Source organism: Glycine max, chromosome 9 (genome assembly GCF_000004515.6).
Source record: "Glycine max cultivar Williams 82 chromosome 9, Glycine_max_v4.0, whole genome shotgun sequence".
NCBI lineage: Eukaryota > Viridiplantae > Streptophyta > Magnoliopsida > Fabales > Fabaceae > Glycine > Glycine max.
Window position 1 is genome coordinate 4,723,689 of NC_038245.2, and position 18,362 is coordinate 4,742,050.

The 18,362-nt window shown below is 28.7% G+C and overlaps 1 protein-coding gene across 2 annotated transcripts; it reads right to left on the minus strand.

Moving 5' to 3' along the window:
- Positions 1-11,767: 11,767 nt before the first annotated feature.
- Positions 11,768-17,689, minus strand: LOC121172816 (uncharacterized). Of its 2 annotated transcripts, none has more exons than XM_041005386.1 (6): positions 17,582-17,689; positions 15,630-15,999; positions 15,386-15,498; positions 13,934-14,413; positions 13,284-13,439; positions 11,768-13,173 (listed from the first exon to the last, which is right to left on the minus strand). In XM_041005386.1, exons 2-6 carry the CDS (start codon positions 15,977-15,979, stop codon positions 12,704-12,706), a joined length of 1,569 nt encoding a protein of 522 aa, XP_040861320.1. In that variant the 5' UTR covers positions 15,980-15,999; positions 17,582-17,689; the 3' UTR covers positions 11,768-12,703. The 2 variants fall into 2 exon arrangements, with proteins under 2 accessions (XP_040861320.1, XP_040861321.1); XM_041005387.1 differs by having other exon boundaries at positions 15,630-15,957; positions 17,582-17,678.
- Between the last annotated feature and the right edge of the window lie 673 nt (positions 17,690-18,362).

Here is an 18,362-nt window from a genome sequence, read left to right on the forward strand (position 1 = left end):
AATATATTTATCGTATTTTTCATATTTTTAGGGATTAAAATTTATACATTTATCTTTCAAAGATGTAATTGTGAGCGGAGTAAAAAAATGAAAAGTAAAAAAATATTATATGACAAATATATTTATATGCTGACAATTATTTTAGTAACAGATTGCACGTAAATTATTTTATTAACGGTGACAGACGAGAATTAACACTCAGAATATATTAGTAACACTTTTTATATTTTTGAAGATTAAATTTTATATTTTTATTTTTTAGAGACATATTTATAAAAAAAATTACGAGACAAAATAATTATTTACCCCTAATTCTTTTTTTAATCCTGCTTTTTCTCACTTCTTTTACATTTTGTATTTATTTTTCTAAGATGAAATTTCACTACCCAGATGCCCAATGCTTTGCACGGGTTCAGTGTTCTAGTTTTTTAATAAAGACGCTCTCGTAATGTAGCGAAGTCTTCGTCAACGGAAATGAAAATAAATACAAACAAGCTTATTAATATATTGGCTCAACGACCAATGAGTACATACATTCAGTATCAGAATATTGCAATTAATGAAATGCAGGTACTTCTTTGTCGCAATATGCGTGGTGATTTTTTTAATATAATTTTGTTGTGTACATTCCTACAAGCTAGTTTCACAAGATCATATCATGGTATTTGATCATTTTGGGTGATTTAAAAAAATATTTTACTAAAATGGATTGTTCTTTAATTTATTTATTTATTATGAGTGATTCTTGTCACATCAAAATTGAATAACTTTAATAAAAAAATTAAAATAATATATCTTTTGTCATGTAATGGGTGATATCACTTTATTTCATGCTTATGCTTCACGTGAGGTTATCAGAATTAGTGACACCGCCCTGCTTCATACTACTGGTTTGTATTTTGTTAATGAGTGATGCCACCTTATTCCAATCATCCTCTTTAGGTGCAAGAAAAATGTTAGTATCATCCTGTTATATGTTACACGAGAGATGTTACTCTAAAGATTATTTCTTTTATTTTATATTTAATAGTTATAATTAAATAATTTTAATAATTAATTTAATTTAAGTGATTTTAGATTTCAATAATTTTAATTTAAGTGACTTTAATTAATTTTAAATATTATTTTTACTTTTAAAAATTATTGGTCTTTAGTTTTTATGTCAGGCTTTCCAATAGTACTATTTGTGCAACTAGAATAACATTAAAATGAGTAAAAAATTAGGCTAAAATAAATAAATAAATCTATTAATTATTACCTCAGGAAAAAAAGTTTCAAGGGGGTATTTTTTTAGTTCAAATGTGTCATTTTTTTTCATATAATAATAGTGATTTAGTTAGTTTTTACTTCAGTCTTTCCAATGGTTTCATCCATACAGCCAAAAAACAATATCAAAATCAATATAAAATGACCCAAAAAATCGAAAGAAGAAAATATTATTTTAAACAATTATTATAAATACATCATATATGAGTTAAACCCCAAAGGTCATTAACCCTAAACCCTACCAATATTTCCAAACCCTAAAGCTCAACAATTTATAAAAGTAAAAACAACATTCAAAATTAAATAAAGTCACTTAAAAAAATTAAATTATCATAACCTAAAATCACTTAAATTATTTAATTATTAAAATAATTTAATTATAATTATTAAATACAAAATAAAAATGACATCTCTTGTATAATATCTAATAAGGTGACACTACATAATTCACAAGCCCACTTAAAGTAGTGGCATGAAATAGGATTACACTATCCACTACATGAAAAAATATGAGTTGATTGTATCATTTTGACTGACATCACCTAAATTTAATGTGACAAAAATTATTTATGATTGATAAATAATTTGAGGACTAACCCTTTTCAATAAGTTATTTTTGAAAATCATCCTAAATGATCAACTTCCCATCATATCATGAGGGTTATATCGCATAGGGGCACCTGTTTAAAGTTGGATACCAACTTTGACAACAATTAATTTTGTTAGTTTCTTTATTTGAAAGAATATAATATCAAAAAATTTATAATAGTTACACATTTTGTTCAATTAATTAAGTTGAATTTTCCTGGTATTAACTCTATTAGCTAGATATGTACAATTCTTGTACTTTTTTTTTATCATTTGAAAATATATATTTGTAAATTATCAATTGAGATAATTTTTTTAACTTTTATCTAAAGATAAGTCGTAAATGTAATTACGATTTTGTGAACAAAAGTCATAAATTTTTATGACTTAAACACAATAGTTGTAAAGTGAAGTCTAATAAAAGTTTACAAAGTCTATTTACAAAGTCATTTGATAATTTGGAAAAAAAAAATTCCCCAAATGGTAAAAAAAAACCCTCCTTGTACAGATGCCATTTTACAAAACTTGATAATCTTTGTTAGCTTGGTTTATACATTAGTGACGTGTATATTTGGTTCTTAGATAGGTAAGAGGAGATGTGTTTGTAACATTTTAGCGGTGTTTGATTTAGAGGAGGAAGAGGAGATAGAAATAGAGAAAAAATAATTTGAAAAAGTAGAAATAAGTGGATATAAAATAATATATTATGTTTTTTGCTTTAGAGAAATAGGTGAAAAATAATATTTTTTGTCAAAAAAATCATTTTTTTAGAAAATTGATTTTTTTAACCTAAAAAGCAGTTATTTTTTGCCTAAAAATCAAGAAATTTGTAACTTTACTTTCTCCAAATTAAATTGTACTAATCCACCCAATTTCCGTCTTTAGTAACTTATTTCTCTCTTTGGAACCAAACAGCTTGTGGGATCATTTGGACAAAACCACAAAATTGGTTTATAAGGGTAGGATATCCCCTGTATCCTAACTCCTCTTTCTTACTGAATTTCTTTAGCAGGTAGAGATTTAATTGAATAACATCAATATATTTTAGTAAAATAAAAAAATACATAAATAATACTACATCATAATCGTAGATCAAAAGAGTCTAACCACTCATAATCATAATAAAACTAAAAATTTTAAGAGAAAGAAACTTTACAAGAAAAATAAAAACTAAGAATAAAATTGCTAAGTTTTCACAAAACCAATTACCTAAGAACTACACAACTAGTCTCCTACAATGATGCCAAAAACTTAATGAGTAAAAATAAAACTAGCACAAAGACAAGTAGGTCTTATGCATAAGTGTGACAATGGACCATAAGTTTAGACATTAAATCCTGATAACTAGTTAGGATGTCAAATAATTAATTTAACAAATAATTAGATAAATTAACTTTTATCAATTAAACAAAGGTTTGTGATCAATTACTCTTGAAAAAAAAAAGAATAATTAAAGCAGAAAAATTTGTGAGAAAACAATTATAATGAGAAGCCTAGGATTATGAAAAGGACGGAACGAAGTAAATGATAAAAAACGAGAAGATATATTTAGTTGAAGAGTAGGACTATGTCATAATCGTACTAAAGGGTCTAGCAACTCGTGTTAATGATAAAGTTATAAATCATAAGAGAAGACATTTAAATTACAAAGAGGAAGGGACTTTACAACAAAGGATCTTAATTGTGATCTTCAAGCTCCTCTGTAGTCAAAGATGCTCTTAGAGTGTTATTCTCCCTTGAAAAACTCCCAAAATCGTGCTCAGAGAAAAATATAGAGATTTCTGTTTTAAAAATCACTATTTATAAGGGAAATTTTAAGTGACTGACAACACTCAAAAATTTTGTAGAATAGTCTCGCTTGGCCGTGGAGAATGGACCGTGGCCATCTCAAAAATTTTGTAACACAACAGCGCTTAGACATGGTCATACATTTTTTCACTTACACATCATTCTAAGACTAATTTTAATTAAGGATAATTTTGTGAAAAACTAATTTGCCTCAAAAAAATAATTTAGATTAAACCTTATAAAATTAAACTGTCAAGTTACACTTTTAACTTGCATTGGACCTTGTAACGAGGATAGGAGGCAGTAGTTTTTTAACTCGAGATAATATATCACAACTTTAACAAATCAAAATATGGTCAGATAATATATTACAACTTTAATAAATCATACGTTTACTTGGCTTAAATAGATTCCTACAATAGACTGTTGAGTAGATGATATCCGACCATAATGAAAATTGCAAACCTATAAAATGACGTCTCTTGTGTAATATCCGACAAGGTGATACCACATGTTCTCACGCCCACTTAAAGTAGTGGCATGAAATAGGATTACATTATCCAATATATGAAAAAATATGAGTTGATTTTATTATTTTAAATGACGTCACCCAAATTTGATGTGACAAAAATTATTTATGACAAATAAATAATTTGAGGATTAACTCTTTTCAACAAATTATTTTTGAAAATCACCCTAAATGTACCAACTTTGACAACAATTAATTTTGTTAATTTCTTTATTCGTAAGAATCAAATACAATATCAAAAGATTTATAATAATTATACATTTTTTTCAATTAATTAAGTTGGATTTCCTTAGTATTAACTCTATTAGCCGGATATATATAATCCTTGTATGTTTCTTTTTATCATTTGGAAATATATATTTGTAAATTATCAATTGAGATCATTTTTTTAACTTTCATTGTAAAAGTAGTTACGATTTTGTAAACAAAAGTCATAAATTTTTATGACTTATACACAATAGTTGTAAAAGTAGTTACAACTTTGTAAAGTGAAGTCGTATAAAAGTTTACAAAGTCTATTTACAAAGTCATTTGATAATTTGGAAAAAAATTTACCCCAGATGGTAAAAAAAAAACCCTCCTTGTACAGATGTCATTCTACAAACAAAACTTGATAATCTTTGTTAGCTTGGTTTATATCTTAGTGACGTGTATATTTGTTTCTTAGATGGGTAAGAGGAGATGTGTTGGTAATATTTTAGTGGTGTTTGATTTAGAGGAGAAAGAGTAGATAGAAATAGAGAAAAAATAATTTGAAAAAGTAGAAATAAGTGGATATAAAATAATATATTATGTTTTTTGGTTAGAGAAATAGGTGTGAAATAATATTTTGTGTCAAAAAAATCAATTTTTTTTCTAGAAAATTAATTTTTTTTATACCTAAAAAGCAGTTTTTTTTTTGCCTAAAAATCAAGAAATTTGAAACTTTACTTTCTCCAAATTAAATTGTACTAATCCACCCAATTGCCTAAAAAGCATTGGACCTTGTAATGAGGATAAGAGGCAGTAGTTTTTTAAGTCAAGATAATATATTACAACTTTAACAAATCAAAATATGGTCAGATAATATATTAATGTCTCATGTGAGAGGTATGTGATTAATGTAGGGACTAATAAATAAATAAATATTAATTAAGGATTAAATTGTAATTGGACTTAATAGAAGAAGTTTTTAGAGTTAACTGCTACTTGATAAGAGTAGGGTTATAAAAGGGTGTTAATACCCACTAACGTGAAATAAAATCCCCTTCCTGACAAAAAAATGTTCTCTCTCACCCATAGCCATCATGAACGGAGAGAGGTAGAAAATAAAGGTCTAAGGAAGTGAAATCTTATTTTTCTCATTTTTCAAGGAAATCAAAGTACACCGGAGAAAAATCTTCCTATGAAGAAAGATACGCATTATTATCTGTTTGTTTATTGATTGTTTGTGAGAATTATGAGTTTCAAGATTCTATTGTTCCCTATAATTGATAGTCTATGAAATCCCTTAAAGAATTTTATATGTGGTATCAGAGCGTGTATGAAATTTATGATTCTCCTAAAATATTTAATTTCTCCTAATTGTGCATGAACCCTAATTATGAAATTTAGGGATTATTTAATTTCTCTCAATTATGTATGAACCCTAATCATGAAATTTAGGGATGATTTAATTTTTCTCAATTATGTATAAACCCTAATTATGAAATTTAGAGATTTTAATTTGTATTACATGTATTTTCAATTAGTTGTTTTGATAATATGCTTTTGGCATTAATTATATTTTTTCGCTGCAAAGTATGAAATTTTGTATGAAAGGAATATTATACAAAAAACTTCAAGAGAAAGCTTCTGTTGTAATTTTTTTTAATGGAGAAAGCTTTTATTTTTTTAATGGAAAAAGCTGCCCAGATTTAATTCCATTAACGTTATCTATATATATTCATGGAGAAAGGTTCGCAGCATGCTTCCTTTGCTACGCCTGCTAGTAAGTTTAATTCCAATGTTTTGAAAAAGCTACGCGTGGTTTTGTTGTAGGAGAATGAATATTTTAGAAATTGCCATTTGCAACCTTTATTTGTTATTTTCAATCCCACTTGCTCTTTTTTTTCCCGGATGTTATTGCTTAATGTTATTGAAGGATTGAAAATTTATGTCTCAGAATTAAACTAATGTGAATGTTTTGAAATTATTGGTAGTATATATATATATATATATTCCTTTGAATGTGTTTGAATGCAAAACACAAATAAATGCAAATATTATTTTATGGTCTGGAATGAAATTAATAAAATGGCTATGAATTGTTGATAGCAATAAATATGTGCAGACCATATATATTTGGTTAGAATTAAATGTATATTGAATTTGTTAGTCACCAAAGTGGTCAAATTTGTAAGGTTATTTAATTCCAAATTAATGATTATTTCAATTACTCATAGAATAATGGATGTTAAATTATATGATTATTGGTTTATGGGTAATTGAAATTCATTGTTATAAGACATTTATGGATCGCCCAAAAATTAGTTGTTCTTATAATTAATAAATATAATTGTAGGCGATTTGTGTGTATCATTAGTTTTATTTATATACCTAAAGGAAATATATACTACTAATTGGTGCATATTTAATTGTCAAATAATGTTAAGAATTTTATTAGTATCATCATGTTTGTATGTTATGTGTTGGTGTATCACTCAAAGAAGAACATCAATATACATTAACCGTTATTTGAATGAATCATATGTATGACATGTATTTTATATCTCAAAACACTTATGTGAATTTTATTATCTAATACATGTTCTGAATTCATTGAATTCTTATGTGTCATATGTGCCAATTTTAATGGGCTTGATTTCTCTTACTGAAATGAGCAAGTCCAATTTCACCTTGATATTTTGGATCATGATCTTGCTATGTTGGAAGAGAAGTTTGTTACTATTAATGGTGCTAGTAGCAATGAAGAGAAATCCATTATAAAGCTTGGGAAAGACCTAGCAGACTCAGCCTAATGTAAATGAGAATGACTATTTCAAATAATATTAAGACAACTCTCCCTAAGATCGATAATGCTAAAGAGTTTATGAGATTAGTGGGAGAGTGCTCTCAAATAGCTGATAAGTCTCTTGCTGGGACATTAATGAGTGCACCAACCACCATGAAGTTTGATAGTTCGCATACTATGCATGAACATGTCATTGAGATGACAAACATTGCAGTAAGACTTAAGACCTTGGGAATGGTTGTAAATAAGAACTTTCTTATTCAGTTTATTCTAAACTCATTATCGTCTGAGTATGCCTTGTTCCAAATGAGCTATAATACCATGAAAGATAAATGAAATGTACATGAATTGCACAGTATGTTAACTCATAAAGAAATGAGACTTAAGAATCAAGGAAGTCACTTAGTTCATTACATAAGCCACCAAGGAAATCAATGAGCTGAAAAGCAATTTATGAAGAAACATGATAAAGGCAAATGGTCATTAAAGATCAATGACTTTGCAAATTCAAAAGAAGGTATCAAAGGACAATAATCGTCAATTTTGTAGAAAATCAAGACATTTCCAGAATGATTGCCTAAAGTGTAAGTCTTGGTTTAAAAAGAAAGATGAGCTTAATGCTCATGTATGTTTTGAATCAAACTTAACTGAAGTTTTCCATAATACATGGTGGATTTATTCTGGATGTACGACTCATGTTTCTAACATTATACAAAGATTCTTTACAATATAAACCATAAGTCCAAATGAGAAGTTCATCTTCACGGGGAATAGAGTGAAAGTTCCAGTGGAAGCAGTTGAGACTTATTGTTTAAAACTCGACATCAGACATCATTTAGATTTACTGGAAACTCTTTATGTACCTAATTTATCTAGGAATTTAGTTTCATTATCTAAACTTGATGTTATTGGATACTCTTTTAATTTTGGTAATGAATGTTTCAATTTATTTAAGCATAATCATTTCATTGGTACTGGTTTGTATGTTGAAACCATTTTAACTTTGCATCATAATGTTGTCACTAAACTTAGTTTAGTGAATGAACGATCCGCTTTCTTGTGACATAAACGTTTTGGTCACATTTCTAGAGAAAGGATGGAAAGATTAATAAAGGATTAAATTCTTCCTTATCTAGATTTTATGGATCTAAATATTTGTGTGGGTTGTATTAAGGGATAACAAATAAAACACACAAAGAAAGGAGCTACAAGAAGCACTTAGCTTCTTGAAATTGTGCATACTAATATTTGTGGACCTTTTGATGTTAATTCTTTCGGAAAGGAATGATACTTTATCACCATTATTGATGATTATTCATGTTACGATTATGCCTACTTACTGCCTTATAGAAATTTACGAGAATGAAGTAAAAAGGCAATTAGACAGAAATGTGAAAATTATTAGATATGATAGAGGTGGTGAGTATTACGGAAGATATGATGAAACTGAGCAATACCCAGGTCCATTTGCTAAGCTTATTCAGAAACGTGGCATTTGTGCGCAATACACAATGCTCGGTATACCACAATAAAATGGTGTATCAGAAAAACGTAATAGAACTTTAATGGATATGGTTACGAGCATGTTAATCAATTTGACTTTACCCATATCTTTGTGGATGTATGCCTTGAAAATTGTCATGTATTTGTTGAATAGGGTTCCTAGTAAGGCAGTTCCAAAGACACATTTTGAACTATGGACAAATAGGACACCTAGTATAAGGCACCTGGATGTTTGGGGTTTCCAAACAGAAATAAGGATTTATAATCCGCAAGAAAGAAAATTGGATGCAAGAACAATCAGTGGATATTTCATTGGTTATCCAGAAAAGTCAAAGGGGTATATGTTTTATTGTCCTAATCATAGTATCAGAATTGTCAAAACTGGAAATGCAAGATTCATTGAAAATGGTGAAATCAGTGGGAGTACAATTCTACAAAAAGTGAAAATTAAAGAAGTTAGAGTACAAGTCCTTTTTGCTTGTGCCTCTAGCAGTAAGGTGATTGCTCCTTTTAGTTATTGTTACAAAATTAATGAAGAAGAGCAACACAATAATGGACCCATGATGCATAATAAACCTATTATGGAAGAACCGCAAGAAGTAGCATTAAGGAGGTCTCAAAGAGAAAAGGAAACCAGCTATTTCGAATGACTATGTGATATACTTACGTGAAACAGAAACAAACTTAAACATTAATAATAATGATTCAATTTCGTTTTCATAAGCTGTAAGTTGTGATAGTTCTGAGAAGTGGTTAAATCCCATGAAAGAAGAGATAAATTCCATGAAACATAATGATGTTTGGGACCTTGTAGAATTACCAAAGGATTATAAGAGAGTTGATTGTAAGTGGGTCTTCAGGATCAAACGTGACTCTCATGGTAACCTTGAATGTTACAAGGCTAGACTTGTTGCTAAGGGATTTACTAAAAAAGATGACATTGATTATAAAGAAATGCTTTCATCGGTCTCACAAAAGGATTCTTTCAGGATTATCATGACATTAGTGGCCCATTATGACTTGGGGCTACATCAAATGGATGTGAAAAATGCCTTGCTTAATGGAGATTTAGAGGAGAATGTTTATATGGACCTACCAACAGGGTTCTCAGTTGAGGGAAAAGAACACATGGTGTGCAAACTAAAGAAATCAATATACAGTCTTAAAGATAGCTTTCTGCCAATGGTATTTGAAGTTTAATAATATCATTGTTTCCTTTAGACTTAAGGAAAATACCGTTGATCAGTGTATGTATCTGAAGGTCAGTAGGAGTAAGGTTATGTTTCTAATTATGTATGTTGAGGATATCTTGCTTGCAACTAACGATCTTTGTCTTCTTCATAAGACTAAGAAGTTTCTTTCTAGTAAATTTGAAATGAATGATATGGGTGAGGCAAGCTATGTGATAGGGATAGAAATATTCCGCATAGATCACAAGAATTGTTAGGCTTACCTCATAAAGCATATATCAATAAAGTACTAGAAAGATTCAAGATGGAAAGGTGTTTAACATCACCTGTTCTAATTTAAAAAGGAGACAAATTTAGTCTCGCCCAATGTCCTAGAAATGATATGGAACTAAAACAAATGGAAGCTATTTTGTATGCATCAGTTGTTGTTGCATCTGAAAGTTGAATTTGTAGTATGTTTTGAGGCTACAATTCAGGTTAATTGGTTGCAGAACTTTATTTTAGGGCTTGGAATTGTTGACAGTATTGTTAGGCCGCTGAAAATGTATTGTGATAACTCCGAAACAATATTTTTATAAGAACAACAAGTACTCTAAAGGTGCTAAGCATATGGATTTGAGGTACTTTGTCGTGAAGGAAGAAGTTCAGAAACAAAGAGTGTCAATGGAACATATTAGCACAAAGCTTATGATAGTTTACCCTTTGAATAAGGGATTACTGCCCAAGACATTATAGAACATGTTGAAAGTATGAACATTATTGTTATTGATGAACATTAAGTGTAATTTATCTTATGCATTTTAGTGACACTCTAAGCTCAATTATGATATGTTTCTGATTACCTGTTCTCTATGTTTTCATGCATGTTTGTGTTAGAGTAATGTTAGCAGGTTTTGTCTTGAATGAAGATATTATGTTAGACCAATTATGTACTCCTAACTAATGATCATATTAAGGAGAAGACTAATTTGTAGTACATGGAAGGGACTATGTCGATTAGATGATGTACAATCGTCATGACTCGAATTAATTCATATTCTTAATCATGAAATTATGATGTACCCAATGTATAGAATAATTTAGTCATTTTTTTAATGCATATTATGTTAGTTAATCTATTTATTTATTTAGTCCATAATGTTTATTAAAGTCACATGAGCCAAGTGGGAGAATGTTATAATTAATGTCTCATGTGAAAGACATGTGACTTATGAAATGACTAATAAATAAATAATTAGTCCATAATATATATTAATGTCACATGAGCCAAGTGAGAGAATGTTAGAATTAATGTCTCATGTAAGAGGCATGTGACTAATGTAGGAACTAATAAATAAATAATTACTAATTAAGGACTAAATTGTAATTGGTCTTAATAAGAAATTTCTAGAGCTAACTGCTACTTGATGGGAGTAGTGATTATAAAAGAGATACCCATTAACGTGGAATAAGGTCCCTTTCCTGACAGAAAAGTGTTTTCTCTCACTCATAGTCATCACGAATGGAGAGAGGCAGAAAAGAAAGGTCTAAGGAAGTAAAATCTTATTTCTCTCCTTTTTCAAGGAAATCAAAGTACACCGGAGAAAAGTCTTCCTATGAAGAAAGGTACGCATTATTATTTGTTTGTGAGAATTATATGTTGCAAGATCCTATTATTTCCTATAATTGATAGTCTAGGAAACCCCTTAAAGAATTTTACAAACCTATCTTTCAAAGATGATCATGATATAAGCAATGACTTTGAAAACACGCATTCTAAGTCGTTGCTGACGTCACCACCATATTCGAAAGTCACATTTTTACATCGATGGTTTGATACCACCGATTTAGAAAACAATGTATTTCTATAACGATTTGTTGTTGTTGACTGTTGTTGAAACTTTTTGCTTTAAACAACGTTACAATAAAAAATGGTTAATCACCGTCTTTGAATATTCATTTTGACTAATGTAAAAAACACGTTTTCTAGTAGTGAAATGAATATCTAAATCACATATTTTTTAGTTAACATAACATTCATACAGAATATCAACCTATGAAGTAAAACTTTTAACACAAATACATGATACGACATAGACATTTAGACTTGGTTAATGTCTAAAATCTATGACATAGGGACACCGCATACACACACAACACAAAGATACTCCAATGAAATGAAATACGAGTAGTATATAACAAAATATCAAGTGATGATATATTTATGTTTTTAAACCAACCTTTTATATTTTTTCAAATTATAAGTTGCCTAAAGGTAACAATTTTAGTGTTCAAGTCAAAAAGAAATAATTTTTAAATTAGACACTTAATAAGAAATGTCAAACAAGTATAAAGTAAGTGTTAAGATATTCAATACAAAAAACGTGTATGACACTGATAATTCGAACAAGAGAAATGTTCATGCTTCAACAAGCATCAACCATGCAGATTTATCAAATACTAATCTTTGTTTAAAAATTTAGCTACCTTTAGTAAAAAAATTATTTTCAATCACATTTTTCTATCAACAACACTTGAATATAAGATCTTGCTTAAAGCATGTATCAAACAAATAAGCATCATTGAACAAAAGAATTGTATACCACAAATAAAACCTCCTTGCTTCCTTAGTTTGTTAAGTACGCAATTTTAGATTTTAACTATGGTTATATAATTGTTCACTTTAGGCTAAACTTTATAGAATTTATTGATATAAAGATACAGGGATAAGTTGAAAAAATGTAAAACTAAAGAAAAGAGTAAAAAATACTTTATCCTAAATGCAACGATAAAAGAATTTTCAAACACATGACAATGCAGATGTGCTGTGAAAGCAGAGTGCCGTGTGAAAATGCAAAGCATTCAAAGTCAATGAAATAAAGGGGTTACCTCAAACCATATGATCTCGAGGCACATTTGGAATGCTGCTCCAGAAACTATTTCAAGTCGATCTGGTGGGGCTAACTTTGCAGCCAAATGCAATAAAGTGTTGTTCTTTGTTTTTTTTCGAAAACACGAAGGGTTGTGTTCTTTGACAATATATGATATTATAATATCCTTAATGAACCCTATTTCATGTACGAGATTGAAGATGCTAGCATGGCGATATGAAACTGCTGTGTGAATTATACTTTGCCCTTTGTCGTCCACTTCCCATATGATATTGTTAGGGTAAGTACTAATAAGCTCTGACAAGAATCCAAAAATACCAACTTCTGCAGCATCGTATAATAGTTGAGAAGGCTCGCTTATGATTCCCATTGCCTGCGAGTGGCCTTTGTGGTGGAGAATCGTTTTCCAGAGAAAATTAACCAATTGAAACATTACATGTTTCGTGTCTGCAATAAAAAATAATTGGTTGCTTGTAATGAAAGAAGTGTAAAAGAGCAAGGTAATCTGGAAAACTCTACAAATGAATAAATAATTCAAGCCACTTGTCTGAATTTACCAGGGTTGATCGGGAGGTAACCGTCCATATCTGGACAATGACAACACGAATCCAAAGGGTTTTGATATTTAGCCAAGAGGTGCAAAGCTGTGGCCTTATTATGATCACGTGCATAAGCTAGCTCTTGCCACTGTAGTGCCATGTCGAAGGCCATGCCTGGAAGATATTCGGATCAATTGAAATTATTTTAAAATTTCAAAGGACCAAAGTAACATCGTTGGAAACTACATCATTTTAATTAAGATGCATGTTATATCAATATTCTAACAATCAGTATTAATAGATATGTCATGTTTTTCTGTCAACATATTTAATGTTGTTGTTGAAAATAATAAAAATAAAATCTATTAAAACATTAAAGATTAAAACTAAACTTTTAAAATGACCAAAACACTAAAACATAAAGATATAAGGTGGATTAACAAATTCTTACAAAATAAAAAGAAATTCTTACAAAATGTGTTAATAAATTCTAGCAAATGTTTAAAACATGGATTAATAATTATATTAAGATGGATTAATAATTATATTAAGATAAGATATAAGGTGGATTAAAGGATGAAAAAATTTGTTAATAAAATTAATATTCTAACCATTAATATTTTCATGGATAAAAAAAAAATGTGTTCATTAAAATAATTAATGCTTACCATAACTGCGGGTCTTGATAAGAGTAAAGAACAACATTATCTTGTCCTTATCATTGAACGCTTCTTTGCTGATGTGGTATAGATAGCGTGTCATGTCGCATTTTGCTTGCATCGCAGCAATCTGAATAGGGATATAATCATTTCCACCCCTTTTTGTTGGCAAGTATGGATCTCTTTCCCGCAATAAGTTAACAATTTTCATGTTCCCAGATGCAACAGCGAAGCAGAAGGCAGTGTTGCCCTGGTAATCTTGCAATGAAATGTATTGATCGTCGTTGAGTTCTTCCAGCAGCTCCTCCATAAAGGGAGCATGGTTTGCACCTGCAGCAACATGCAGAAGTGTAGTCCAACCAGTTGTTATTGCTGCGTGCTTCAGTCTACCATCTTTTTGTAAAATGACTTTGGCTGCTGGCCAATTGCCTTCTAGAGCAAGCTTGTGAAGGGGCACACAAAGCTCCATAAATTTGTCCAACGATTCACCTGAAACAGATCTAATGTTTATGACACCTATAAAGTCTTTCAATACGTTTATATTTGTTTTTTTTAGTGTAAAAGTACTCCCTCAACTTATATAAGACCCAAATATGAATTGGTGTTTGTTGTTTTCTTATAGTAACCAATTTATGATACTTATTGTATAATTAAAGGAAGAGAGAAAATATATTCAGAAGCAATAGTTAGAGTGGTGAGGAATATTAATGAAAATGATAATTTTAAAAAAATTATAAATTTAAGATAAATTTATTATTATCAAATAAACTAATCATTTTTTTTTAATTTTAAAGAATTTGATAACTAGTCTTATATATAGCAATGAAGAAAATATATCTTTTAAAACAATCGGGATTGTTTTAGCTAACTTAATGGTATAAAATTTAAATCTTAGATATTTTGGAAGGAAAATTATTCACCCAAAGTTATCCATAAGGCTTAAACATAATTTTTACAATGAAGAATACACATGTCTATAAAAAAAGAATATATATATTTTTAAACTAATTCAAAAAAATTAAAAAAATTGGTTAATTTTTATTTTGTGTGAATTAAGATTCATTTAAGTGGTTATTTTTTCTTAATTGATGTTTTTTCACACACAACATGATTATTGAATCCTTATGCACATACATAAAATAAGTTATCTATAAATCATATCATGTCGATAATTAATTATTAAGTAATAGCATTTAAGATTGTTGGGACTCATCATCAATTCATAATTTTCACCCAATTATTTTATACACTTAACGAATAATGTATGCAAAGAGAATAATAATAATAATAATTTTTTTATTTTTAATTTGGAGCTAGTTATCTTAATTATAAATAAAGAAAAAAGATAATTTATTTTATTAATAACATTATTTTTTATTGAAAAAAGAAAAATAAGTTTAGAAGTTTTTAACAAAAAAAAAAGATAAATTAAAAGAATAAATAATTTTTTACCGTACGTACTTGTATCCTGTAAAAAGTAAAGATCAGGAGAGTTAAATTGACTTGTATCTGGTGCCGTTGGATCGCTGGAGAATTGTCCTTGTGGAGTTGGGGTGTAGTCACCTGTCCTTTCCCTGTCAAAGCGAAGGTTGCAAATTACGTAATTAATTAATTATTATATACGTTTAGAAATCTATAAACAATATTAGCATTCAGCAATTATCAAAATTCAAAATTTTGAATCTACAAATTAAATATGCTTAACCTGTTGAAAACCCTGTCAAGCTCGTCCCACATTTGCTTGGATGTTTTTGGACCCTCTGAAAATATTTCAAAAACATCTGGATTCAAGGCACAATGTAAAATATTTTTTGCTTTGGCCTCTAATTCCAAATTCTTCATGTCTTCTTCATCATATTCATCTTCACTTTTCTCCACTTCTTCGTTGTCTACTAACTTTGTTGGAACTTTTGGTCCATTTTTTATCAGAAGCCATAGCTTGAAGTCAACGGATTGTATGAATATTTTCATACGCTCCTTCCACTCGATGTAATTTCTTCCATCGAAATATGGTGGCCTCGAAATAGAATGCCCTTCAGTGATGATATTATCCATCAAATTCACAACTGTGGAACCTACAATGATATATTTTCTTATACTATATTATGTCCAGGAATATGTCAAGAATAAAATTTATTTAGCGTCGTCATATAACTAATTAAAAAAATCATGTGTATTTTTCTACTAAATCTTCACCACTCAAATAAGATTTAATTAATAGTTTATCTTTTGTAGTTACACATAAATAAAGTATATGAAATATGATCTTTTGTCCTAACCCTGCTAAAATAATAAATGCATGATTGTCTCCCAAACCTATACTAACAAAGAGTGAAATATTAACAAAGAAATAAATGAGAAAAAATAGGAAGGATGTAAATGGAAAAATATGTTATTTAGATGGATAGGATATGAAAAAAAATATTATTATTTATTAATTTATTTATTTAGATGAGTAAGAAAGAAAAAAGAAGTAAATAAATATTACAAAAAAATATACTAATTAAAATCTTATATTTGATGCAATGTGAATTTTGATTATATTTTTTTTCTTAATACACACACAATCATCATCCTAAAATGCCCCCTTCGTAAGTGTTTTTCTCTTATTCCTTCTCCACTAAATACATTTAAACAAATACACATTAAGAAATTCTTGTGCGAGAATCCCCAGATGAGTGGAAATTTAATTTGATTCATATTTAGACTCTGAAAAGAATTTAGTTCTTATGCTGCATATTAGACTCATAGATGTGGCTGAGAAATCATTACTTCAACATTAAAAAACCGTGAAAGGAACAGTCGAGTACGGAGTTCGTACAAAGTGAATACGTGTTAATTTTGACGTTTCAGACACTTGTATCGTGAATAGGGAAAATGTCTCTAGGAAGATGAGGATTTTCCAAAGAAAATTGAATACCTAATTGAAGTGAGACAGGAGTCATTAAGCTAGTATAATTTTGTATAACAAAATATATAAATATTGAAAAAATCTCGTAACTAATTAATAATTTGTTTTTTTATAGGATTTTTCAGAATATAAAAACTCTGTTAACTGAAGGAAGAACAAGAAAAGATAAAGGTCAAACAAGAATAATTGATGATATATTGGTATGGACGGTTTCTTTTATTTTTTTCTATTAGGACCACTTGCACATCTAAGAAATCAAAAGACATTTAAGTATGATTAACCCTTGACTAGTACTTTTAATCTTACCGAAGTTGGATCACGATCATTGATCTCTTAACATATAAAAATAGCCCTTAACGCACACAAGTAGCTAGCTAGCTAGCTAGACAAGGCCACAAAGGGTTAAATTATTCCTTAAACTTTAAAATTATGGACTAGGAGCCGGGAGGAAGTAAACCTAACGGGACAACTCCACCAGTGAGAATAATCAACAACACCAATAAGTGTATTGTGGGAAAATAAAATTAATAAATGGGAAATATTTCAATAAGGGAAGTTAAGAAATGAATGCATATATAGATCTGGTTGAGTTCTTGATGGAGTAGTACGTAGATGAAAAAAAACCCTGGTAAACTCAAAGGGTGTCCATAATATGTAGGGAAAAGAGAAGAAAATAAAGTTGAAACAAGTGCAGGTTAAAGTTATACACCACAGTTAAAAGGAAAAAGGAATGGAGAAAAGGAGACCTGAAGATGGAATTCGGAGCTTTTGATTAAACAGTCTTGGGGGAACCCCTAAAGAAAATCAAACAAGCACGAAGAAGAAGATGATGGTGGTTGCTGTTGTAGTGTTAAATGAGAAGGAGTGGAGTTGATATTTATAGGATAGAATAGAAAGAAAATGGCTCTAGGGCAATAGAAGAAATGATGAAGAAGTGGTTTTTTTTTTTTTCAAACTACACCTTCTCTCTTATCTTTTCTCAAGATATTCTACTTTTTAAAAAAATTCTCAAATTGCACTACTTTGATGCAAATCTAAGTAACCCTATATTGATTTTTTTTAAATTATTAAAATAATATAAATATTATATTATATTATATAAATATATTTTTAATTAATTTTAAAAATAATTTTTTATTAAAATATTATTAGTTCATAATTTTTTTCTAATTTAAAAATGTGATATATATATATATATATATATATATATATATATATATATATATATATATATATATAACAATTAAAGGACTGCGACAAAAAATGTCACATGAAATTTGAAATTTGATTTTAGTATTTTTTCAATTTTATATCATTATGAAATATGAAGTATTAAATAATTTGCAACGGCACTTTTAATTTGAAGTATTAAATAATTTGCAATGAATCTTTTAATTTGTAAAAGACATTCACCTCCTTTGAAATGGTTTTTTTTAGATTATGATTTTTTAAATAATCAGTCAATAAAAAATAATTGTGTATAATTTTAAAAAATAATTTATAAATCAACAAACGTTTATTATTATA

What these genes read in the sequence shown, in the direction of transcription:
- LOC121172816 (XM_041005386.1), bottom strand. Translation starts at nt 15,979, where the DNA reads ATGGATAATATCATCACTGAAGGGCATTCTATTTCGAGGCCACCATAT. An exon ending in TTACTTTTTACAGGATACAA is followed by an intron (nt 14,414 to 15,385) that starts GTACGTACGGTA and finishes GATCTGTTTCAG; the next exon opens with GTGAATCGTTGGACAAATTT. An exon ending in TTACCTCCCGATCAACCCTG is followed by an intron (nt 13,174 to 13,283) that starts GTAAATTCAGAC and finishes TTTTTATTGCAG; the next exon opens with ACACGAAACATGTAATGTTT.